The 27450-nt window shown below is 37.2% G+C and overlaps 1 protein-coding gene across 4 annotated transcripts in view; it reads right to left on the bottom strand.

Moving 5' to 3' along the window:
• PCDH9 (protocadherin 9) overlaps positions 1 to 27450 on the bottom strand; it is a 986095-nt gene that overhangs the window by 612534 nt on the left and 346111 nt on the right. For 2 of the 4 annotated variants that reach the window (XM_032611593.1, XM_032611596.1), the window contains exon 3: positions 3520 to 3621. The exons of the other annotated variants lie outside the window; for them this stretch is intronic. In XM_032611593.1, coding sequence (XP_032467484.1) covers positions 3520 to 3621 — 102 coding nt within the window. The remainder of the gene's footprint in view (positions 1 to 3519; positions 3622 to 27450) is intronic. 4 annotated transcript variants of the gene reach the window in all.

Here is a 27450-nt window from a genome sequence, read left to right as displayed (position 1 = left end):
CAGCAAGATCCTTTTTGACCCATCTCTTAGAGAAATGGAAATAAAAACAAAAATAAACAAATGGGACCTAATGAAACTTCAAAGCTTTTACACAGCAAAGGAAACCATAAACAAGATGAAAAGACAACCCTCAGATTGGGAGAAAATATTTGCAAATGAAGCAAGTGACAAAGGATTAATCTCCAAATTTTACAAGCAGCTCATGCAGCTCAAAATCAAACAAACAAACAAAGAAACAAACAACCCAATCCAAAAATGGGCAGAAGATCTAAATAGACACTTCTCCAGAGAAGATATACAGATTGCCAACAAACACATGAAAGTATGCTCAACATCACTAATCGCTAGAGAAATGCACATCAAAACTACCATGCAATATCATCTCACTCCGGTCTGAATGGTCATCATCAAAAAATCTGCAAACAATAAATGTTGGAGAGGATGTGGAGAAAGTTTACACCCTTGCACTGCTGGTGGGAATGTAAATTGATACAGCCACTATGGAGAACATTATGGAGGTTTCTTAAAAAATTAAAACTAGAACTACCATACGACCCAGCAATCTCACTACTGGGCATATATCCTGAGAAAACTATAATTCAAAAAGAGTTATGTACCCCAATGTTCATTGCAGCTCTATTTGCAATAACCAGGACATAGAAGCAACCTAAGTGTCCAGTGACAGATGAATGGATAAAGAAGTTGTGGCACATATATTCAATGGAATATTACTCAGCCATAACAGAAAACGAAATTGAGTTATTTGTAGTGTGGTGGATGGACCTAGAGTCTTTCATACATTGTGAAGTAAGTCAGAAAGAGAAAAACAAATACTGTATGCTAACACATATATAGAGAGAATCTAAAAAAAAAAAAAAAAAAAAAGGTCATGAAGAACCTAGGGGCAAGATTGGAATAAAGACGCAGACCTACTAGAGAATGAACTTGAGGACAAGGGGAGGGGGAAGGGTAAGCTGGGACAAAGTGAGAGAGTGGTAGCGTATATACGGCCATATAAACACTACCAAATGTAAAATAGATAGCTAGTGGGAAGCAGCCGCATAACACAGGGAGATCAGCTCGGTGCTTTGTGACCAGCTAGAAGGGTTGCATGTGGAGGGTGGGAGGGAGGGAGATGCAAGAGGGAAGAGATGTGGGTATATATGTATAACTGATTCACTTTGTTATAAAGCAGGAATTAACATACCATATTAAAGCAATTATACTCCAATAAAAACATTTAAAAAAATCAGATATAGTCGTTCTTCATTTAAAAAAATGTGTACTTAAGAAATTAGGCAAATTATTATCAAAAGCAATGCACACATAAGGAGCTTGAAACACATCTGGCACAGAGGACATGCTACAAAAGTGTCCGTTTTCTAAATCATTATCTTTTATGGTATCATAGACCACTAGAGAGATATAGGACCTAAGAGATAACTTACTTTGAAACCACTCAGACTACAATTGGCTTGGAGTATATATGATGGTTAAATGAAAATTTGTGAGATAAAAGTTTTCTGAAGTATTTTCTTTCTTTCCTTTGTTTATGAACATAGCACAGCAGATTTATTTTCACTATTCTTTGATGATTGGAGTCATAATATATATTGACGTTGTAACTTTTACTATCATTTTTTCTTGTCAATATTCCCTAGAACTTTAGTCTAATAAACTCTGTACACACTGTGTTCCTATGCTTTGAGACTTATAAAATATCTAGGGGAGAAAAATATCTGGTTCATAGAAAATTATTTTAATTACAGCTCATTTAAATTCCTTAGAAAAAATAAGAAAATCTTCAGTTAACAATTTTCATATTCTACCCTCTTGGGTAATTCAAGAGGTCTCTGGGGAGTATATATTGTTTACTCAAAAGATACAGACATAAAAATGTTATATAAATGAGTATAATTCTTAGGAATTTGAAATCAACTTGGATTCCAATGGCTTTCAGGTCATTCTGTAGGGGCTTTTTAAAAGTTTACATGAGTGTTTATGAATGAAACATTTATTTCTGCCATAGAATAAGGGTTGCATTATTATTGAATGGAATAAGGGTGAGTAATGGCACACACTCCTGTGTTCTAGACACTTGACACATACATAGTGATGATGAACAAAGGGTTAAAAATTACAGTTCTTCTCTCAACTGTCAAGTGATTAAGATTTTGGAGAGAGAAAGATAAAGAAAATAAAAGCAAAGCAGGAAGAAGACTATAGAAGGATGTTTCTAAATAGCTCTACACAAAGAAAAAGAAAAATAAGAAAAAAATACATGGAGGAAAAATTAGGGGATAAGCTGCCTCAAATGTCACTTTATCCTTTTTCCACCTCAGTTAATGGTATGTCCAAAAAAAGAAGTTACCTACTCAATTAAACTTCTATTAATCAAAGTAGTTTCTCTGACCTACATTACACCCAGAATTTTGAAAAGGATAGATTCCTTTAGTTGGCAAAAACACTTTACTGTTAATAATAATTAATAATTATTAATAATAATCAAAACGTTTTCAGTACCTTTAAGGAAATGGGGGGGGGGAACCTAGCTTCAATGAGAAAATAGAGAAAATGGAAAACACATGAGCACACCAGTACACACACATACATATATGCCCATATACATATTCTGTCTATCCATCATCTTTTTACAATCTATGTTGTGACAGTGGACAATAGGTGAGACAAATATGTGTGTATTAATACTAGAGTCAATTATTGAAACACAATTCATTAAAAATATGGATCTTTTATTGCACAATGTGAACATACTTAGCATTATTAAACTCTGCACTTAAAATGATTAAAATAGTAAATTTCATGTTATGTGTTTTAAATCACAATTTCTTTTTAAATGAAAAATAACATATTCCTACACCCAGCCATATTAGAATAATTGGTACTGGAATAGCTCTCCCTCCAAAAAAATAAATAAATAAATAAAAAATATGGATCTTATACAGTGGATGAACCCATTAAGGAAAAAGGAAAATGATGATTTTTATTTTAAATTAAAACATACAGGACACTAAAGGATCAAGCTGAGAAAAAGTAGTAAAAAAGAAAAGATTAATGAAAACTCCAATTTAACCTGTTATTAAGCAGCATTGTGTTCTTTGTCTTCCTTGAGTATAGCGGATGAAGCAAATCAATCTTTCAACAAATTGATGTGGGCATTTTTAGCTCAACTAATAAAAATGAATTAAGAACATTTAAAAATAAAGTTGCTCATTGCTTTCTCCAAAAATTGGTAAAATTAACACTTTGCCTACAATGACAAGAACACTATATTTCATATTTCGACCATTACTAAAAAAGGAAAAAAGATTATAGCTTCCTTTTTGTTCTAATATCGTTTATTTAAAGTTGTTTTAAAAAAGGTACTAGTGTAAAAATGCAACCATAAAAGCGGTCATCAAAGAAAATATTTATAATAGTTAATTTAGAGTATTTAAAACCACGAGGAAAATGCAAATTGCTCAGTACCAACATGGTCTCTATAGAGTTATGGCATGCCTCATAATGGCTTTCTTCATTCTCCTGAATGTGGAAACCCACAGAGCTGGGACATTTCTGAGGAGTGACAGGAATATTGTCACTTTTGCTGTGTGAGTTACACTGAAAGAGATTACCAAATAATTGTGATAAATTACTCCACATTAAGAATGTCTATTGAGAGACATGGTTATTTGCTAAGCAACTAATAAAGGAGGTCTCTGTGAACTAACAGGGGTCTCCCTCAGGTACATGTATTCACATTGAGTCTTTACCAAAAAAAAAAAAAAAATGGTATATAATATAAACGGTATATAGTATAAACGGTATATAGTATAAAAATAATAATAGATATTATTATTATCCCCAGTTACAGATGAGGAAAATGAGGCATAAAAATATATTTTTCCCAAAATTGGGCTATTACCCAGCTCTCTGGGACCATGCCCCATACCTTATCTACTATATGCATGCCCCTTATAAATGACACATTTTAAGTAGATAAAACTGAAAAATTAAAAGTTTAAGGTTTTAAAATATTACTTCACTTTTTTCTGTACCAAATACAAAATATTTTAAAATACAGGTTAACTAAAATAATTCACCTAGAAATGGATGTGAACTGTAAAACATAAGATATTAAATTATGGCTTGGCCTTTCTCCATGAAAATATTAAAATGATTGTTTTCCATATTCCTCACAAGAGTTGTTTTATGTGAAAACAAGATATTATTCACTTTCTTTCATCCTTGTTTCCTTCTTTCCTAAATCTCTTATTAGATTCAAGGCTGCTTGGTCATTTACTAAATATCACATTGGGGTGTCTCAGGTTTCTACTTTAATAAAGGATATTGTAGTGCCCCCCAAAGGGGCTCATCATTGGTATATAACCTTTCCTCTCTTATAAGACCACAGAGCCTACACAAGTTTTTATGATGTAAGAAGGGAAGATAATATTTTTCAAACTAGAATTCCACATTTTTGCTTCACTAATGAAATTTTATTTTCCCCATACCAGAGAACAATCTGTTAGAAAATTACTATTAAATACATTTTATAAAGCAAGTGAGGGGCTTCCCTGGTGATGCAGTGGTTGGGAGTCCGCCTGCCGATGCACGGGACGTGGGTTTGTGCCCCGGTCCGGGGGGATCCCACATGCCACGGAGCGGCTGGGCCCATGAACCATGGCTGCTGAGCCTGCGCGTCTGGAGCCTGTGCTCCACAATGGAAGGGGTCACAACAGTGAGAGACCCACGTACCACAAAAATAAATAAATAAATAAAAATTAAAAAATAAAAAGCAAGTGAGTTTTAGAGTTTGGCATAATTGAGGTCAGTATATTTTCATCTCAAAACCACCATTTTATATATTTATGTGTATTTTAAAATATTCACATTACATTTTTTAAAACTTTTTTATTTTAAACACATAAAAATGGAAAATATTTTAAAAATAATTTCAGAATACCTTTCATTACATTCCAACAATGTCAATTTTTAATTATCTCATTTATTTTTCTTTGTTTGTTTAAAAGCCATAGCAATATGGCAGACTAGGAAAGCATGACTCTGAAATGCAAACCCATATTAGAAACCTTTCAGCATCAAAAAAAATATATGCCTTGTCCTCTCTACAAACAATATTATTTCAAGCCTGTTCAAAACCTGCCTCTTCTAGGAACTCTTCGTGGGTAATGAAATAAATTATTGCATTTAGCCTCTGTTTGCAACCTGAGTGACTTAGATGTAGTTTGTAAAATGCTGCTCTGCCAGTATTAATTCTTGGAATGTGCCTGAGTTTGTCTGAACAACTTCGCTGTTAATTATGAAGGCGTATCTATGATATCTCTCCACAGCAGCTTCCTTAGCTTTCAAAAAAAAAAAGTTTAGGCCTTAAAACAGTTATTTTCATCTGTGACATTTTAGTCTCTCAATTCCTATCCCTAGCTTCTCCTCATATCTATTCATGCTGATTAATCTTTTTAAAACATCTCATGTATGATGCAGTTTTTCTCCCTAGAAACTTTTCATCAATTCCTGTGGCCCAGCAGTGACTCTCATTCTGCCTGTGTATTAGAATCACCCAGGGAGCTTTAAAAAGTGTCAATGGATGAGCCCTACCTCACACCAGATAAATTAGGGCTCAGGCAAAAATACTTTTGAAATACCCAGCTAATTCTAATGTGAAGCCGGAGTTTAGAATCCCTGGATTAGCGTTTTCATTTCTTTTCTGGCCTTAGGATACTATAAGGAATTTTGGCCTCACTCCTCTTTCAATCTGATCTCTTGCTCCTTAGCATTTTTTCATCATTTTCCTTATTTAACCTTCTGTGTATTAGGTGATACTGGTGATTTTTCTTTTTCATGGATATATCATAATGCCTCTGAAACTGAAAAAAAATCCTTTATTTGCATAATACTTTATACCTTTACATATAAGATTTTATGTATTATTCACAAGAAACTTCTGCAGAGAGAGGTAGATAATATAATCCTACCTTAACATATGGGGAAGGCAGAGGTTCAGATATATTCAAAGCCCTCTGTGCAAAGATTTGCCCAGTAAAATCACTCCTAAGTGACAAGACTTGGGCTATTGCTACTCTGCCATAACTCCCTTAAGGGAGTCATTCATTTGCTTATTCATTCACATATTCTATTCTGTTTGTTCATTTGTTTGATCGTCAAATATTTGCTGAGTGCAGGTTATGTATCAGGATTTTAGTGTCTCACAAAGGTATGGCATTTCATATCTGCGATAGTCTCACACTAGCAGTGAAGCCATAATTGGAAACACAAAAACCACTGTGATATGCATAAGTTGCAAAAGGACAGAAGAGAGAACTGTGAGACTCCTGTGAGCAGAGTCTTGAAAGATGGGACAATGAGGCAATCATGGCAAGCACAGTAGTCAGGAGAGAACAGACATCATATGCAAAGTCTAGAAGACATGAATTCTCAGGACTTGCCTATGAGCTGCAAGTAGTTCAATAGTGCTTTAACCATGGATCATGTGAGGTATGCTATGAGGATGGGGACAGAGGTTATTAGTGAATGGAATTTAATGGTTAGACCCAATGATGAGAAGTTATAGAACTGGACTTAATATAAGAGAGGACAACCAAATAATGGAATGGCACTTTATATACAGTGGGTGTCAAAGGTGAGCTTTTATCATCATTCCTTCTTTACCTCCCTAAGGTAGTGAATAAGCAAAATGAATGCATTTGCAATATAATTCACACTAGGGTAAGTTCCTCTATCTAAACAATATTTCACCCCTATGCCTTTCCGATGTCTAATTCTGGAGCAGCCTCTGTCTATAGAACAGTGAATGGCAGCCAAGGAAAAGTTTAATCCACTGTTATTTCATCACTTTTAAAAGTTTTTTAGTGTTATGAGGTAAATAATCTCTGGGGATTACAAATCTATGAATCAGAGCAAAAAAGAAAGAAAAAATAACACTATAAACAGTATTTTGATATCTTATATTATTAATAGCCCATACTTTAAGGAATCAAGTTCTTAAGGGAAAAAACAATTTAATTACTATGAATTCTTCCCAACAAGTTTCTATTTCAGAGGGAGTTGCAGCTGAAAATAGAAAGAAGCTTTATTGTAAAAGTCTTGAGATTTCACCCACTAAATATACACTAATATGTATAAAATAGATAACAAATAAGTACCTGCTGTATAAAAAAGTAAATAAAATAAAATTCAAAAAAAAATTTTCCATTTTCCAAATTTGATATGAATAACTATATAATGAATTATGGCTAAGATGGATTTGCTAAAACAGATTTAATATTGCAGAATTCATATGTAAATCAAACTTAAGAGATCTAGAGCTCACTAACAATCATATTCAATGGCGATCACTGTAAATACATTTATTTTATACTTTAAAGTCTATCTGATATTTTCCATTTAATAGTCTCATTTTATTATGTGTATAATGCTCCCCTCCTTTAAACACTTGTCATAGTTCCTGGGGAATTGTCATTCACTAGCTACAGAAATACCTACACAAATTTGGCTCATAATCAGGAATATTAGCTCTTTCATTTTTGACACAAATTCCTAATGAAGTAGTTCATAAACAAAATATCAAGAGAAAAACAACAGAAGTAGCAAAAGCAATAAAAGTTTTATGGGGGGACGAGGGGAAGATGGCGGAAGAGTAAGACGCGGAGATCACCTTCCTCCCCACAGATACACCAGAAATACATCTACACGTGGAACAACTCCTACAGAACACCTACGGAACCCTGGCAGAAGACCTCAGACTTCCCAAAAGGCAAGAAACTCCCCACATACCTGGGTAGGGCAAAAGATAAAAAGGAAAGACAGAGACAAAAGAATAAGGACGGGGCCTGCACCAGTGGGAGGGAGCTGTGAAGGAGGAAAGGTTTCCACACACTAGGAAGCCCCTTCGCAGGCGGAGACTGCGGGAGGCAGAGGAGGGAGCTTCGGAGCAGCGGAGGAGTGCACAGCAACGGGTGCGGAGGGGCAAAGAGGGGAGATTCCCGCACAGAGGATCAGTGCCGACCGGCCCTCACCAGCCCGAGAGGCTTGTCGGCTCACCCGCCAGGGTGGGTGGGGCTGGGAGCTGAGGCTTGGGCTTAGGTCGGAGCACAGGGAGAGGACTGGCGGCGTGAACACAGCCTGAAGGGGTTAGTGCACCACGCCTAGCCGGGAGGGAGTCCGGGAAAAGGTCTGGAGCTGCTGAAGAGGCAAGAGACTTATTTCTTCCCTCTTTGTTTCCTGGTGCAGGAGGAGAGGGGTTTAAGAGCGCTGCTTAAAGGAGCTCCAGAGATGGGCGTGAGCTGCGGCTAAAAGCACGGACCGCAGAGACGGCAAGAGACACTAAGGCTGCTACTGCCGCCACCAAGAAGCCTGTGTGCGAGCACATGTCACTATCCACACCTCCCTTCCGGGGAGCCTGTGCAGCCCGCCACTGCCAGGGTCCCGGGATCCAGGGACAGCTTCCCTGGGAGAACACACGGTGAGCCTCAGGATGGTGCAACATCAGGCTGGCCTCTGCCGCTGCAGGCTCGCCCCACACTCCATGCCCTTCCCTCCCCCCTGGCGTGAGTGAGCCAGAGTCCCCAAAGCAGCTGCTCCTTTAACCCCGTCCTGTCTGAGCAAAAAACAGACGCCCTCCAGCGACCTACTGGCAGAGGCGGGGCCAAGTCCAAAGCTGAACCCCTGGGAGCTGTGAGAACAAAGAAGAGAAAGAGAAATCTCTCCCAGCAGCCTCAGAAGCAGCGGATTAAAGCTCCACAATCAACTTGATGTACCCTGCATCTGTGGAATACATGAATAGCCAATGAATCATCCCAAATTGAGGATTCTGAGCCATGTGGATGAAAGGCTCTTGGTGCTGCAGCCAGGAGTCGGTGCTGCAGCCAGGTGTCATTGCTATGCCTCTGAGGTGGGAGAGCCAACTTCAGAACACTGGTCAACAAGAGACCTCCCAGCTCCACATAATATCAAATGGCAAAAATCTCCCAGAGATCTCCATCTCAACACCAGCAACCAGCTTCACTCAAAGACTAGCAAGCTACAGTACTGGACACCCTATGCCAAACAACTACCAAAACAGGAACACAACACCACCCATTAGCAGAGAGGCTGCCTAAAATCATTATAAGTCCACAGCCACCCCGAAATACATCACTAGACATGGACCTACCCACCAGAAAGACAAGATCCAGCCTCATCCACCATAACACAGGCACTAGTCCCCTCCACCAGAAAGCCTACACAGCCCAGAGAACCAACATTAGCCACTTTGGACAGACCCTAAAAACAACGGGAACTACAAACCTACAGCCTGCAAAAAGAAGACCCCAAACATGTTAATATAAGCAAAATGAGAAGACAGAAAAACACACAGCAGATGAAGGAGCAAGATAGAAACCCACCAGGCCTAACAAATGAAGAGGAGATAGGCAGTTTACCTGAAAAAGAATTCAGAGTAATGATAGTAAAGATGATCCAAAATCTTGGAAATAGAATAGACAAAATGCAAGAAACATTTAACAAGGACCTAGAAGAACTATAGATGAAACAAACAACGATGACCAACACAATAAATGAACTCAAAAATACTCTAGATGGGATCAATAGCAGAATAACTGAGGCAGAAGAACGGATAAGTGACCTAGAAGATAAAATAGTGGAAATAACTACTGCAGAGCAGAATAAAGAAAAAAGAATGAAAAGAACTGAGGACAGTCCCAGAGACCTCTGGGACAACATTAAATGCACCAACATTCGAATGATAGGGTTTCCATAAGAAGAGAAAAAGAAAGGGACTGAGAAAATATTTGAAGAGATTATAGTTGAAAACTTCCCTAATATGGGAAAGAAAATAGTTAATCAATCCAGGAAACAGAGAATCCCATACAGGATAAATCCAAGGAGAAATATGGTAAGACACATATTAATCAAACTGTCAAAAACTAAATACAAAGAAAGCATATTAAAAGCATGAAGGGAAAAACAACAAATAACACAGAAGGGAATCCCCATAAGGTTAACAGCTGATCTCCCAGCAGAAACTCTGCAAGCCAGAAGGGAGTGGCAGGACATATTTGAGGTGATGAAGGAGAAAAAAATACAACCAAGATTACTCTACCCAGCAAAGATCTCATTCAGATTTGATGGAGAAATTAAAACCTTTACAGACAAGCAAAAGCTGAGAGAGTTCAGCACCACCAAACCAGCTTTACAAGAAATGCTAAAGGAACTTCTCTAGGCAAGAAACACAAGAGAAGGAAAAGACCTACAATAAGAACACGAAACAATTTAGAAAATGGGAATGAGAACATACATATCGATAATTACCTTAAATGTGAATGTACTAAATGCTCCCACCAAAAGACACAGATTGGCTGAGTGGATACAAAAACAAGACCCATATATATGGTGTCTACAAGAGACCCACTTCAGATGTAGAGACACGTACAAACTGAAAGTAAGGGGATGGAAAATTATATTCCATGCAAATGGAAACCAAAAGAAAGCTGGAATAGCAATTCTCATATCAGACAAAATAGACTTTAACATAAAGACTATTAGAAGAGACAAAGAAGGACACTACATAATGATCAAGGGATCGATCCAAGAAGAATATATAACAAGGGTAAATATTTATGCACCCAACATAGGAGCACCTCAATACATAAGGCAAATGCTAACAGCCATAAAAGGGGAAATCAACAGTAACACGTTCATAGTAGGGACTTTAACACCCCACTTTCACCAATGGGCAGATCATCCAAAATGAAAATAAATAAGGAAACACAAGCTTTAAATGATACATTAAACAAGATGGACTTAATTGATATTTATAGGACACTCCATCCAAAAACAACAGAATACACATTTTTCTCAAGTGCTCATGGAACATTCTCCAGGATAGACCATATCTTGGGTCACAAATCAAGCCTTGGTAAATTTAAGAAAATGGAAATTGTATCACGTATCTTTTCTGACAACAACTCCATGAGACTAGATATCAATTACAGCAAAAGATCTGTAAAAAATACAGACACATGGAGGCTAAACAATACACTACTTAATAACGAAGTGATCACTGAAGAAATCAAAGAGGAAATTAAAAAATACCTTGAAATAAATGACAATGGAAACACGATGACCCAAAACCTATGGGATGCACCAAAAGCAGTTCTAAGAGGGAAGTTTATAGCAATACAAGCCCACCTTAAGAAACAGGAAACATCTCGAATAAACAACCTAACATTGCACCTAAAGCAATTAGAGAAAGAAGAACAAAAGGACCCCAAAGTTAGCAGAAGGAAAGAAATCATAAAAATCAGATCAGAAATAAATGAGAAAGAAATGAAGGAAATGATAGCAAAGGTCAATACAACTAAAAGCTGGTTCTTTGAGAAGATAAAAAAAAAAAAACTAGATAAACCATTAGCCAGACTCATCAAGAAAAAGAGGGAGAAGACTCAAATCAAGAGAATTAGAAATGAAAAAGGAGAGGTAACAACTGACACTGCAGAAATACAAAGGATCATGACAGATTACTACAAGCAACTCTAAGCCAATAAAATGGACAACCTGGAAGAAATGGACAAATTCTTAGAAATGCAGAACCTGCCAAGACTGAATCAGGAAGAAATAGAAAATATGAACAGACCAATCACAAGCACTGAAATTGATATTGTGATTAAAAATCTTCCAACAAACAAAAGCCCAGGACCAGATGGCTTCACAGGTGAATTCTATCAAACATTTAGAGAAGAGCTTACACCTATCCTTCTCAAATTCTTCCACAATATAGCAGAGGGAGGAACACTCCCAAATTCATTCTACGAGGCCACAATTACCTTGATACCAAAACCAGACAAGGGTGTCACAAAGAAAGAAAACTACAGGCCAATATCACTGATGAACATAGATGCAAAAATCGTAAACAAAATACTAGCAAACAGAATCCAACAGCACATTTAAAGGATCATACACCATGATCAAGTGGGGCTTATTCCAGGAATGTAAGGATTCTTCAATATACGCAAATCAATCAACATGATAAACCATACTAACGAATTGAAGAAGAAAAAACATATGATCATCTCAATAGATGCAGAGAAAGCTTTTGACAAAATTCAACACCCATTTATGATAAAAACCCTGCAGAAAGTAGACATAGAGGGAACTTTTCTCAACATAATAAAGTCCATATATGACAAGCCCACAGACAACATCATCCTCAATGCTGAAAAACTGAAACCATTTCCACTAAGATCAGGAAGAAGACAAGGTTGCCCACTCTCATCACTCTTATTCAACATAGTTTTGGAATTTTTAGCCACAGCAATCAGAGAAGAAAAGGAAATAAATGGAATCCAAATTGGAAAAGAAGAAATAAAGTTGTCACTGTTTGCAGATGACATACTATACATAGAGAATCCTAAAGATGCTACCAGAAAACTACTAGAGCTAATCAATGAATTTGGTAAGGTTGCAGGATACAAAATTAATGCACAGAAATCTCTGGTATGCCTATACACTAATGATGAAAAATCTGAAAGTGAAATCATGATGACACTCCCATTTACCATTGAAACAAAAAGAATAAAATATCTAGGAAGAAACCTACCTAAGGAGACAAAAGACCTGTATGCAGAAACTTATAAGACACTGATGAAAGAAATTAAAGATGATACAAATAGATGGAGAGATATACCATGTTCTTGGATTAGAAGAATCAACATTGTGAAAGTGACTCTACTACCCAAAGCAATCCACAGATTCAATGCAATCCTTATCAAACTACCACTGGTATTTTTCACAGAACTAGAAGAAACAGTTTCACAATTTATATGGAAACACAAAAGACCTTGAATACCGAAGCAATCTTGAGAACGAAAAACAGAGCTGGAGGAATCAGGCTCCCTGACTTCAGACTATACTACAAAGCTACAGTCATCAAGACAGTATGGTACTGGCACAAAAACAGAAATATAGATCAATGGAATAGGATAGAAAGCCCAGAGATAAACCCATGCACATATGGTCACCTTATCTTTGATAAAGGAGGCAGGAATATACAGTGGAGAAAGGACAGCCTCTTCAATAAGTGGTACTGGGAAAACTGGACAGGTACATGTAAAAGTATGAGATTAGATCACTCCCTAACACCATACACAAAAATAAGCCCAAAATGGATTAAAGACCTAAATGTAAGGCTAGACACTGTGAAACTCTTAGAGGAAAACTTAGGCAGAACACTCTATGAGATAAATCACAGCAAGATCCTTTTTGACCCATCTCTCTCTTAGAGAAATGGAAATAAAAACAAAAATAAACAAACAGGACCTAATGAAATTTCAAAGCTTTTGCACAGCAAAGGAGACCATAAACAAGACCAAAAGACAACCCTCAGAATGGGAGAAAATATTTGCAAATGAAGCAACTGACAAAGGATTAATCTCTAAAACTTACAAGCAGCTCATGCAGCTCAAAACAAAAAAAACAAACAACCCAATCCAAAAATGGGCAGAAGAATTAAACAGACATTTCTCCAAAGTAGATATACAGAGTGCCAACAAACACATGAAAGAATGCTCAACATCATTAATCATTAGAGAAATGCAAATCAAAACTACAATGAGATATCATCTCACACCAGTCAGAATGGCCATCATCAAAAAATCTAGAAACAATAAATGCTGGAGAGGGTGTGGAGAAAAGGGAACACTCTTGCACTGCTGGTGGGAATATGAAATGGTACAGCCACTATGGAGAACAGTATGGAGGTGCTTTTAAAAACTACAAATAGAACTACCATATGACCCAGCAATCCCTCTACTGGGCATATACCCTGAGAAAACCATAATTCAAAAAGAGTCATGTACCAAAATGTTCATTGCAGCTCTGTTTACTATAGCCAGGAGATGGAAAAAACCTAAGTGTCCATCATTGGATGAATGGATAAAGAAGATGTGGCACATATATACAATGGAATATTAGCCATAAAAGGAAACATATTTGAGCTATTTGTAATGAGGTGGATAGACCTAGAGTCTGTCATACAGAGTGAAGTAACTCAGAAAGAGAAAGACAAATACCATATGCTAACACATATACATGGGATTTAAGAAAAAAAAATGTCATGAAAAACCTAGGGGTAAGACAGGAATAAAGGCACAGACCTACTTGATAACGGACTTGAGGATATTGGGAGGGGGAAGGGTGAGCTGTGACAAAGCGAGAGAGAGGCATGGACATATATACACTACCAAACGTAAGGTAGATAGCTAGTGGGAAGCAGCCGCAAAGCACAGCGAGATCAGCTCAGTGCTTTGTGATTGACTAGAGGGGTGGGATAGGGAGGGTGGGAGAGAGGGAGACGGAAGAGGGAAGAGATATGGTGACATATGTATATGTGTAACTGATTCACTTTGTTATAAAGCAGAAACTAAGACACCATTTTAAAGCAATTACCCCAATTAAAAAAAAAAATGTTTGATGAAAAAACACATAACCATAAGTAAGACGCTGTTGTTTTCTTTGCTACGAAGCGGGTTCTTTACATTTTCCACCTAACTCTGTAGTAGCTGCAATATGCCCTGCTATTCTGTTACTCTTCCTACCTTTTTACCAAAGCAATGTTTGCTAAAAATCAATGGTGCTGGTATAAAATTTATACAATCATTATAGAGGCAGCCGCCTTGTATTTTTATGCTATAGGTTTCATTAAATAACCATTCCTTTTGTTAAAACTTCCCACTGAAACTATTATTCCTACCCATTTTAAGAAACTAGTGATTACTTTCATGAGGAATTGGTAAACATTCTTAAATTTTTAATACAAAAGTTCTAAAGGTTAATAAAACATTTACAGAAAAAAATCTACGTAAAAGGATTGTCTATACTTGGTGTTTTCAACCTCTCCACCCATTCCTTTGGGAAGCCCATGTGTGTCACTTTTTTTTTTTTTTTTTTTGGTACGCGGTCCTCTCACTGTTGTGGCCTCTCCCGTTGCGGAGCACAGGCTCTGGACGCGCAGGCTCAGCGACCGGCTCACGGGCCCAGCTGCTCAGCGACATGTCAGATCTTCCCGGACCTGGGCACGAACCCGTGTTGCCTATATTGGCAGGCGGACTCTCAACTACTGCGCCACCAGGGAAGTCCCTGTGTCACATTTTTTACCACCCCTTTCCATTGAAACTGTTCTTTCACCATCTCCAAGGATAGTAACTCAAAGGGCAATTCTCAGTCCTCCTCTCACTTGATACAACTGATAATTCCTTCCTTCAAGATGCATTTATTTCACTCGCCCTCCAGGACACCACAAACTCCTTGTTGTCTTTTTATCTCTCATGTTTTACTTCTGGAATCATTTAACTGTTCGTGTTGCTATTGTCATTGTTAAAACTGAAAAGCTTGGAGAAAACTAAGCTTGGTTACTTTCTCAGGAAGTATGTTTTCTGATGGCATACTCCACTGTTTCCCAATTCTAAAATACTTTGTCAAACAGATCCATGAACGATTTCCTATTTATAAGAAGACAAGAGAAGAGCTCTTAGAATGTTCCTAAACATGCTTACATCAAACCATATATTTTTGTGAATATTTCAGGAAGCTGATAAAATTTATATTTTAAGGGCTCCCCTGGTGGCACAGTGGTTGAGAATCTGCCTGCTAATGCAGGGGACACGGGTTTGAGCCCTGGTCTGGGAGGATCCCACACGCCACGGAGCAACTAGGCCCGTGAGCCAAAACTACTGAGCCTGCGCGTCTGGAGCCTGTGCTCCGCAACAAGAGAGGCCGCGATAGTGAGAGGCCCATGCACCGGGATGAAGAGTGGCCCCCGCTTGCCACAATTAGAGAAAGCCCTCGCACAGAAACGAAGACCCAACACAGCAAAAATAAATAAAATAAATTAATAAACTCCTACCACCATCTTCTTTAAAAAAAAAAAAAAAATATATATATATATATATATATATATATATATATATATATATATATATTTAAGAGATCCGTAGTGTACATTTCGATTTCCGAAAATTTGTTCCAATCATTTAATGTCCTGAATCTTAGTGTCTCAAATCAGGAAGTCTTGAACTTGTATCTCCTTCTCTCTAATGTCTTCTATGAGTCCTTCTCTACTGGCTTATTGTCCTGTCATCATTAAATATGACTGGAAAACAAAGCTAAAACCCTCATCAAGAAGTGTGAACAGATAGGTATTCACCCTAGGCAATACATGTTTTGATTTAAAAAGAAAATGCAGTATAATAAATTTAGAAAACAAATACCATATAAATGGTATTTAGTTTTAAAATCATAGAAATACAGATGGCTAGAATACATATCAGTGTAGAGATTACTTATGTAGAACGAGAAAAAATTGTGAACTGTAAAAGTACTCAAAAGGAATGTCAACTGTACCAGTAGTATACAGGTGTCTGCTTGTTTATTTTGTAAAAAATTTAAAAAAAAATTGTTTTGCCTCTCTTCTTTTCTTAAAAAAGTATTTTCCTTTAAAAATTGGAGAGAGAAATATCAGAAAATATTAACATATATTTGTTCAGGGTGCCAGGGACATAGGTATTTTCCTTTTTTCTCTTTACTCTTTCTGAGCATTTCAAATAACTGAAAATGAATTAGCACATAGAAAAATAATTAGCATGGCTTTGTTAAAAATCTGTATCATCCACCTCAACAAGGTTGTAGATAATGGTTATGAAAGAGCTTTATAAACTATAAAATCTTGAAATGGTGCCTCTTCAGAAATAAATGTGCCACATGGGAGGTAGATCCCTTTTGATATGGCTCAGGATAAACCCTTCCCTTTTTAGTAGAAAATGTTTTTTTTAGAAACATGCTGGTTTTCTTTCTATGGTACTATGGCTTAAAGGTCTTTCACTACTTCCTCTAAATAGGTTTTACTTTCTTTCACTTCACAAGAGAACATGATCCTCCTGTTGACAATTTATCTCCAGTATATAGTACAATGCCTGCAGCATTACCAGGTATTTTATAAATAATTTATGTGAAAATTTTAAGTGAAATGAAAGAATAAATGCATAAATGCAAGACTTTTACAGAGACTTGTATTCACCTAGATTATTTTGGCCTCTAACTCCCTGGGTAATAATTTCTTTGTAGCTGTTTTCCTTTTTCTTTTATATTTTCGTCTTCAGCAGACAAATTCATTGCAAAATTAGTATTCCCAAACCTACATTTTGTATCATAAATGCTAACACAAAAATAAAGTACATTAGTCTTATAGATTGAGAATATCTGTATTAAAAACAAAAAACAAAGCAGTGGATTTAGTCATCATGGTTTGTTTCTCCAACTGGACCTTCAGTAAATCATAGCTGAAAGCATCTTTCTCACAGTAATATGTTACATAAGTGGATAAATTTGAATTGATCTACTGCATATATGAACAGATTTGCTCCTGTTCATCTTCTGAGCCCTGCAGCATTTCCCTACACAGGAGACTTTGCCAGGTCCAGCCTCTTGGTTCTTCAGGGCATCATACCCACCGGGTATGCAAGTTGACTGGGATCTACTTCAAAACTCCCTGAACTGATCAATAGCCCTTCTCACTTTGTGTAAATTCCCCTCCACCCTTCTCACAATCCCCATCCAGTATCTTCTTTCAGTCCTGAGGTAAGCTTTCTTCTCCCTTCTTGATGCTCCAAAGGTACCTCCTCCCATTTCATCTACAATAGCACTTGCTTTCTCCTCTGTGCTAACAAGCCTTTCCATTTTTAGTCCAGGTTTGCAGAGAGACTAGCTAGATGGAGGCAGTCACCTCTGCTCAATGAACAGGAAGAAGTTGACTCTTCCATGTGGGATTTGTGAAAAAACAAAAGCTGATTTTATATAGTCTTTTGGCACAGGCCATTAAGTAGGCTAGTTGGCTTCCCTCAATTATAGTTCTCTGTGATCAAGTGAAATTAACAGACAAAAAGATGTATTTCTTATCGTGCACATTGTTATTGCAAGGAGGTCACTTTTAAAGCATTAGTATAATATTTACCTCCGCCTACTATTTTATAATATACTAAATTGAATCCACTTATTCCAAAACTGCTAAGATATAGGAATACTTTGTAACAAAATAAAATTTTAACAAATATAAGCAAAAAGAGGACTGGAAAAAAAATCTAAGAATGTGGAATTAACGTCTGATGAAATTCAGTAAATGATTCAAGTTGAATTATCAGATGAAACATTTTTTTCCCCTTTGTTTAGGGATTCTTCTTATGCTATTCCAAAATTTAATGGTCTCTATCATAAGCTGGCTGACATTTTTGAAACAATTGTAACAATTTAATAAAAAGTATAGGTGCCAAGTACTGTAACCAAGAAATAGCTTTCTCTCAGTGTGTTATTGCCTAAGTGGTATTTGAGAGCAATCTATTGCTATAAATATCATTGGTTATTATAAAGATTTAGCAACTCTGTATATTGTTCATTTCCTGAGAATGCTTGATTTTCCTTCTATGCAATGACTTTCAAGGTTTTTCTTAATGGACAATTCACAAATGCAGAACTTGAGATAGAGAGAAAGATATATTCCCCCCAAAATCATAAAGTTTGTGAAGGGGCTACATTAAGCTGAATTTTGTCTTCTTTTCTCAATACAATATTTAATGAGAGTGGGAATAAAGGGAAAATAATTTTATAGTCTTATAGAGATTTTGGTAATTCAATTAGGAATTAAACAATAGCATCTTATATCAAAGTTACTCAGCAGCTTCCTTCTAAATGTGTAACAGCAGAGCAAACCTCTGTGAACTGAACATTGAGTGTGCCAGGGTACTGGGTACATGAGTGTGAACTCAATTTTGCTAAATAAATAAATACATGAACAAACCCATATATTTTGCCACATCCAGTTATAAATTTCTTTCTAAGCAATTACTACCATGCTCTCTAATTTACTATAGACAAACTGGATACAATCGTAGGTCATTACTCACCAAGGAACAATGCAAAACCACCTTTATGAGGATCACAAATTGTAGCTGCTCTCTGCACATTACAACATTTTCTTTAAGTGGTTTATGGATGTTATATAGAGCTTTATGAACCTCCTTTGACCCATTGCTATGGGCATGCATAGAAATAAAAACCCTCAGAAAGTACACTTCAAACACTAATGTTCTATACTTTACAATTCTCCATTGGTTTCTTCCTTGTATTAGAACCTTACTATAAAGCCATTTCACAAGAGCAATAAGACATTGAAAGATTTTAAATTACAAAAGGATTGCATGTTATGTTGATTGGGCTAAGCCTCATTAATGCCAGTCAGCATTGCACACTGCATATTAATTCTGAATTTTAAATAAATGGATGCAAGCAATGCAAGCCTTTACATCTCCAGACACTTAGGAAGAGAGGCTAACTTCTGTCCAAACATATTCCAAGGACTACAATAGCAGACATTTTCAGTATCAGGGTTAATCAAGATTAATCATGCTGTATTTTATAATCAAGACAATTGTTTTGTAGTTCATTTAAGTTTATTTTATTATTTTTGTTTTAAAATCCCTGAGAATTTTTTCATGTATTTATCATTTAATTTTATTTATACCTTGAAGAGAAACAAAACTAAATTTTTCTCATCACAAGCAAAAAATAGGGTGAGTAAAAATAGTTTGAATATTCCAAACACAATGGGAGAGGTCTTGTTTTAGAAATGTCCACTGGGAATTCGATGGGGGTCTTTCTATTATATTTCCAGCCAGAATTGAAAGACTTCAAGGGAGGAAAATGATGAGTTTCATTTTCACTCTAGGTAATTAATGTTTACTAAAGTCAATGTATTTTTTCAGTTGGTTAACATTTTCAGGAAATTCTGAAAGAGTACCAAATACACAGTAATAAAACTAACTTATTAGAAAACAACAGTATTATTTTATAACATGTCCCACTTACTGACATTAAAATACACAAAAAAGTTATATGAATATAGAATGTAAGTGAATCCAGGGATACAGTTGTTAGTGCAAGTTCGTGTGCCCAACACACAGTGAGGTCAAACAAACCAAAACATCTGAGTCTGGAGCAGAGGAAGTTTTATTGCAGCAGCAAGTAAGGAGACGGGTGGCTCATGCTCTAAAAAATTCTGAGTTCCCCAAAGGGTTTTGCAAAACATTTTTAAAAGCCAGATGAGGGAGGGGTGTTGCAGGGTATGTGATCAGCTCATCCACAATTCTCTGATTGGCTGATGATGAGGTAACAGAGGGGTGTCACAGGAGTTAACATTATCAGTCCTTAAGCTCCAGGAGTCCTGGGGCTATATGCTCATGGTCATCAATTAGTTAACATCTTCCATTTGGTGTGGGGCTTTCACATCTGTAAAACAACTTAGGAAATGTGCATCAAATACTGTTATCTAGGTACTTCAGAGAGGATCTAAAGTGGAGGATATGGAGGGGGGCTTGTCCCAGGAAGTCTCCATAGGGTCCTGCTTGGTTACACAGTGATGGGCTTTCCACCTAGTAAATATTCTTCTTCTATAGAGAGGCAGCCATGTGTGAATTGAACTTAACGTGTGTGTACACACATGCAAACACACATACAACATGCTTGTGAATCCATGTTTCATGTAGGTGACTCATTTTTTTGTAGATGATTGCATATATTTGTATAGAAGGAATATTTCTTTTCTACACAGAATTGCTTTTATCAATATTACATCAAGTACTATATTTTTTTTCTAAAAAATTTCACCCTGCATAGTATAAATTTTATAGTATATAAATATTTATTTATAAAATTTTAAATGTGCTGTAAACAAACCACATATTATACTATACTAAGTTAGTATATATAATATCTAACATTAATACATCCTAGAGTTTAGACTGAAATATTTCTGAAAAATAATCTTACCTAGAATTATAACTATATGTTGAAATTTTCATGATAGAGAATTTTTTAAAAAATTTAAACTGAATATAATTTCCGATAGTAGAAATATGTCCTTGTATTATGAAAAAAAATCCTCTCCCAAAATAAGCCTTTAACATAATAGTAACCTAGGCTATCTTCATGCCAGTCTTTCACAACAGTCTGCAAACCAAACTTCAGTCAAAGAAATCAGGTAATAAATATAGAGATTCAAATCTAGAGTGCTTTAAAGTGAATTCAAAGTTCAAGGCTGTGCCAGTTATTTGAATATTGTCTTTCAAGGCAAATTCTTAAATCAGTTCAGTGGTTTATTAGACTTCTCTTACCAGAAAGTTGTCTAAAACAGACCCTGAAGCTGCAACCTATATTTTTAATAGCATACACAGAGAGAAAAAGAGAGACATGTTTTCTTTTTCTTTTGTAGTATGTACACTAATAGTAAACAAACAAACACTATCCCTTGAATACATAATTTTAAGATGTGCTTTTGTAAGTTGAGTGTTTCAATTTTTGATTTTAAATTCATTTATGCAAATTGTACATTAGCTAAATTTGAATGGAAATTCATAACTTTTAGAGTAATGATTTAGAGTAAAAAGGATATTCCAGAATACACTGGAAAGTGCCAACTGGCACTGGGGCAATTGGACTTGACCTTCAGCACTGCCACCATCTCACCATGTCATTTCACAGCCTCAGTGTCTTTGTCTGTAAAATGGGAAGTTTAGGATAAAAAATCTCCTCCACCTCTCCAAGTCAAAAATGCAGTATGTATGTGAGATATTATCAGATCTGTTACCCCAAAATTTAACTTAGGGTTTGTTTTTCCAAATATCAGTCTCTATTAGATCTTTATAAAATGGTGTAAATAACTTAGTTGATAAAGGGACTGCAGGAAAGCTGAGACTTTACCACTGATTCTGTTGTAATCATTTGCTCTTATCTTGCTGATAGATTTGAAAAGGCATGTGACTTTTATTAAAACCAAAGTAAAATTTTTAATTCTCATGTTCCATGAATGTCTTTATATATATATATATATATATATATATATATATATGAAAAAAAAAAAAAACAAACACTATCAAAGGTCTGATGTTTATTGACTTTCTTTTCAGAAAGAGAACTGGTGCATCCAGTGCCTTTTGAGATAGTTTAGAGTATTTAAGTCCAAAATAAAGAAACTAATCATAGTGATGTTGGATGGAAACTCTTCAGCAAGTCTGGAATCTGTCTAGTTGTGAATGTTTAAAAGGATAGAGTGTTTTTTAAATCTATTTTTTTTAATTGAATTTCTTGAAGTTCTATGCATTTTAAGGAACAAAACCAAGTCACATGAGAAACATGCTCACTTTCAAGGTCTTAAAAATGTTTTTTCTTATAATTTTGGGGCAAGAATCCCCAAAGGAATGTACTTTAACAAACAAGGAAATATCTGTAGATGAGTCACTGCTTATAGAGTTCATCTTTTGAGTTACTTTCTTTGTCTCTAAGTTCCCAACTAATTTAACTTCAGCAAAGCCATCGTACTGTTTATCGTTTAATCTTGAGGTCATAGAACTTTAACATATAGATGATTCTCTAAAACACTAACACTTCTCTGATTTAGTCTTATGAGGTCATTCCCCTGGTGATGAGAGGTATGAAAATTAACCAGAAATAGATTATAGGAACTTGTTCCAAAAACAAATTTTTGAAACTATATATTAATAAGTATAAAGCATAACTGAGAAGCATTTCTTTTCTGAGGAAGAAAATTTGATTTTCTCTTCAAGGAGGACATTAAATGTTGTATTTTTTGTGAAGATTCTCCCAAATAAAAGCATTTATTCACCTCAACAAATATTTCTTAACAATTCCCTCTGTGCCATATACTTTTTAATGACTTGGTTAAAAGAATACAAATAAGAAATAATCCTTGTCCTCAAAAAATTGGCAGTATATTAAACATGCCAATTATATTAAAAAATGTTCATGTTATTAACTCTCCATATCTCCAAAAGGTATTCGGAAACATAGATAAATATCTCAAAAGAAAGGGAACAAAAAGAATAAAATCTGAAGAGAATATGATTAAATAGTTGCATTTTTACATTGTGTGTTTTTTTTTTTTTTTAATTTTTTTTTTCTCTATAGTGTTCTTCAGAAGAATACAGAATGATAGCTCTTTGTCAAAGAGCAAAGTATTGGGCTTCCCTGGTGGTGCAGTGGTTGACAATCCGCCTGTCAATGCAGGGGACACGGGTTCGTGCCCCAGTCCGGGAAGATCCCACATGCCGCAAAGCGGCTGGGTCCGTGAGCCATGGCCGCTGAGCCTACGCGTCTGGAGCCTGTGCTCCTCAGCGGGAGAGGCCACAGCAGTGAGAGGCCCACGTACCACCCAAAACAAACAACAACAAAAAAAGTATTTTAGTCCTATATTGATATTAAAATACATATATTTAGTTCCAGTGAATAAGATTTATTGTTTAAGATTGTGACAGATTTTATGAAGTGGAAAAGGTTAGGGGCAATATTTAAAGTGATTGAACAATATATAGAGAACATTTTATAAAACATTTCTCTTCATAATAGTAATACCGATAGCACAAATCCACTTCTAAATCAAGATAATACATGATTTAAGGAAAATAATTTTAGGAAAAGAGAAAAAATATATAACTATTGCCTTTTACAATTCAATACCATTGAAACATGGCTCTTTGTGATCTTGTATTAGCATTCTATTACAATGTCAAGCCCTTTTACAAAATATTTCTTTTTATTCAACATTAGATGATAAGGATCTGATAAGAATGAGTAGACTTTTTTACTCCCCTTCATGGAAAAAAAAAATTCTGTTAGACTATTTACATGATATATTTTTCTTACCATTTTGATTACCAAGAGACCTAACATAAGCCCGGAATGAGACCATCAACACTAATTTGGGTTGGCTTTCGTGCCTCACTGTGGAAAGATGTTTAAATTAATCAGACAATCCACAATGTTCTGCAATAATCCAAACAACTATGGAACACTTTAAAAAGCAAAACATAACTTTTCTCCAGCTTCTAAAGAGTAGGAGCTGGGGGTGTATGTGTGTCTCTGTATGTGCATGTGTGTGTATAGAGAAGCAGAAGGAAGCAACCAGATAAGGTAACTGCCTTCTTTTGAGCCTCAACATCAAAAGAAACAAGAAATCGGAGTAAATATGATTCGTACTCCTGACACTGAGCTCAGCAGCTCTGAATCCCTCTTTGCCTTTCTTTTAGCCTTTCCTCTTTTTAAGTTCTATTAGGTCTCTTTTTCATTCCCCTCTGTGGCACTGAAACTCTTTTAAGAGCTTGGAGTCTGGGCTTGAAAATTGTACTTGCAAGTCAGGATTTGTAACAATTCCCTTCCCTTTGGTTGACTTCAACATCTGATAGATTCATTGCATATTAAAGTTGAAAGAGACATTAGAGATTATTTTCTTAACCTCTATTATTGATGAAGAAATCAAGGCATAGAGACAGGAGCAAATATTTAGAGGCCAATGGATTTTATCTTATTTATGTGGCTTAGGGTAGAAATTATCTTAATTCCTGTTAATATAATTGAAGCAACAAAAAATTCAGCCAGTAATTTTCAATCCCATATTTTAAATTATAGGTTTACAGACTTAAAATGGACCTTGAACTCAGCACATTAAAATTCTTATAGTTGCCCAGATCACTGCCAGGCAAGAGGCTAATAACAAAGACCTGTCAATAGACTGGATTTAGAGCCTATAGTTCATTCAATCCAGGTGGCCATTCAATTGAACAGGAAAAAAAAAAAAAGATGTGTTTCCCTGGAAGGAACTTATAACCAAATCTTAAGAAACCATCTGCTTAACTAAAAGGTCCAAATATATTGATTAAATACACCTTTCTCTGGAAATGTGCCATGCTCATAATCTGGAAGGTTGAAAGGGCCAATCAGATATTCTGAAATATGGGCTTAAAAAAAGAGTCTGATGAGTTTAAAACCAAATATTATGATAAATATGTGTTTGAGGGGGGACCTTGAAGATGGCGGAAGAGTAAGACGCGGAGATTGCCTTCCTCCCCACGGATACACCAGAAATACATCTACATGTGGAACAACTCCTACAGAACACCTACTGAAGGCTGGCAGAAGACCTCAGACCTCCCAAAAGGCAAGAAACTCCCCACGTACCTGGGTAGGGCAAAAGAAAAAAAAAGAAAAAACAGAGACAAAAGAATAAGGACGGCACCTGCACCAGTGGGAGGGAGCTGTGAAGGAGGAAAAGTTTCCACACACTAGGAAGCCCCTCCGCGGGCGGAGACTGAGGGAGGCGGAGGGGGAGCTTCGGGACCGCGGAGTAGTGCACAGCGATGGGTGCGGAGGGCAAAGCGGGGAGATTCCTGCACAGACGATCGGTGCCGACCAGCACTCACCAACCCGAGAGGCTTGTCTGCTCACCCGCCGGGGCGGGCGCGGCTGCGAGCTGAGGCTCAGGTTTCGGTTTTGGACGGAGCGCAGGGAGAGGACTGGGGTTGGCTGCTTGAACATAGCCTGAAGGGGTTAGTGCACCACGACTAGCCGGGAGGGAGTTCGGGGAAAAGCCTGCACCTGCCGAAGACGCAAGAGACTTTTTCTTGCGTCTTTGTTTCCTGGTGCACGAGGAGAGGGGTTTAAGAGCGCTGCTTAAAGGAACTCCAGAGATGGGCGCGAGCCGCGGCTAAAAGCGCGGACCCCAGAGACAGGCAGGAGACGCTAAGGCTGCTGCTGCTGCCACCAAGGGGCCTGTGTGCGAGCACAGGTCACTCTCCACACCCCTCTTCCGCGGAGCCTGTGCAGCCCGCCACTGCCAGGTTCCTGGGATCCAGGGACAACTTCCCCAGGAGTACGCTACGGCGGGCCTCAGGCTGGTGCAACGTCACGCCGCCTCTGCCGCCCGCAGGCCCGCCCCGCACGCAGTGCCCTCCTTCCCCCATCCCCCAACCCCCGGCCTGAGTGAGGCCGGAGCCCCCGAAATCAGCGGCTCCTTTAACCCCGTCCTGTCTGAGCAAAAAACAGACGCCCTCCAGCGACCTACACGCAGAGGCAGGGCCAAATCCAAAGCTGAGCTCCTGTGAGCTGTGAGAACAAAGAGAAAGGGAATCTCTCCGCAGCAGCCACAGAAGCAGCGGATTAAAGCTCCACAATCAACTTGATATACCCTGCATCTGTGGAATACCTGAATAGACAAGGAATGATCCCAAATTGAAGAGGTGGAATTTAGGAGCAAGATCTATGATTTTTTTTCCCTTTTCCTCTTTTGTGAATGTGGTACGTGTATGCTTCTGTGTGAGATCTTGTCTGTATACTCTTGCTTCCACCATTTGTCCTAGGGCTCTATCTGTCCATGGTTTTTTAAAAAAATTTTTTTCTTAATAAGTAATTTAAATTGTAATAACTTTATTATACTTTACCTTCGTTCTTTCTTTTTTCTTTCCTTCCTTCCTTCCCTCCTTTAGACAACGAATCACCCCAAATTGAGGAGGTGGTCTCTGAGAGCAAGATTTATGATTTTTCCCCCTTTACCTCTTTTGGTGAAGGTGTATGTGTATGCTTCTGTGTAAGATTTTCTCTGTATAGCTTTGCTTCCAACATTTGTCCTAAGGTTCTATCTGTCCCTTTTTTTTTCTAAATATTTTTTAATTCAATAAATATATTATACTTTATTTTATTTTTACTGTATCTTCTTTCTTTCTGTCTTTTTTCCTTCTTTCCCTCCTTCCTTCCTTCCTTCCTCCCTCACTCCCTCCCTCCTTTCTCTCCTTCTTTGCTTCTTTCTTCCTTCCTTCCTTTCCTCCTTTCCTTCTTTCTTTCCTCATACTTCTACTAATACTCTCTACTTTTTCTCCCTTTTATTCTGAGCCGTGTGTATGAAAGGCTCTTGGTGCTCCAGCGCAGGAGTCAGGGCTCTGCCTCTGAGGTAGGAGAGCCAACTTCAGGACACTGGTCAACAAGAGACCTCCCAGCTCCACATAATATTAAATGGCGAAAATCTCCCAGAGACCTCCATCTTAACACCAGCACCCAGCTTCACTCAACGACCAGCAAGCCACAGTGCTGGACAACCTATGCCAAACAACTAGCAAAACAGGAACACAACCCCACCCATTAGCAGAGAGGCTGCCTAAAAATCATAATTAGGCCACAGGACACCCCAAAACACACCACCAGACGTGACCTGCCCATTAGAGAGACAAGATCCAGCCTCATCCAGCACAACACAGGCACTAGTCCCCTCCACCAGGAAGCCTACACAACCCACTGAAACAACCTTAGCCACTGGAGACAGACATCAAAAACAACGGGAATTACGAACGTGCAGCCTGCAAAAAGGAGACCCCAAACACAGTAAGATAAGCAAAATGAGAAGACAGAAAAACACACAGCAGATGAAGGAGCAAGATAAAAACCCACCAGACCTAACAAATGAAGAGGAAATAGGCAATCTACCTGAAAAAGAATTCAGAATAATGATAGTAAGGATGATCCTAAATC

The sequence above is a fragment of the Phocoena sinus genome, chromosome 18 (assembly GCF_008692025.1).
Source record: "Phocoena sinus isolate mPhoSin1 chromosome 18, mPhoSin1.pri, whole genome shotgun sequence".
Classification (NCBI taxonomy): domain Eukaryota; kingdom Metazoa; phylum Chordata; class Mammalia; order Artiodactyla; family Phocoenidae; genus Phocoena; species Phocoena sinus.
The sequence above is the reverse complement of the archived record's forward strand: the minus strand, read 5'-3'. Positions and strand labels throughout refer to the sequence as shown.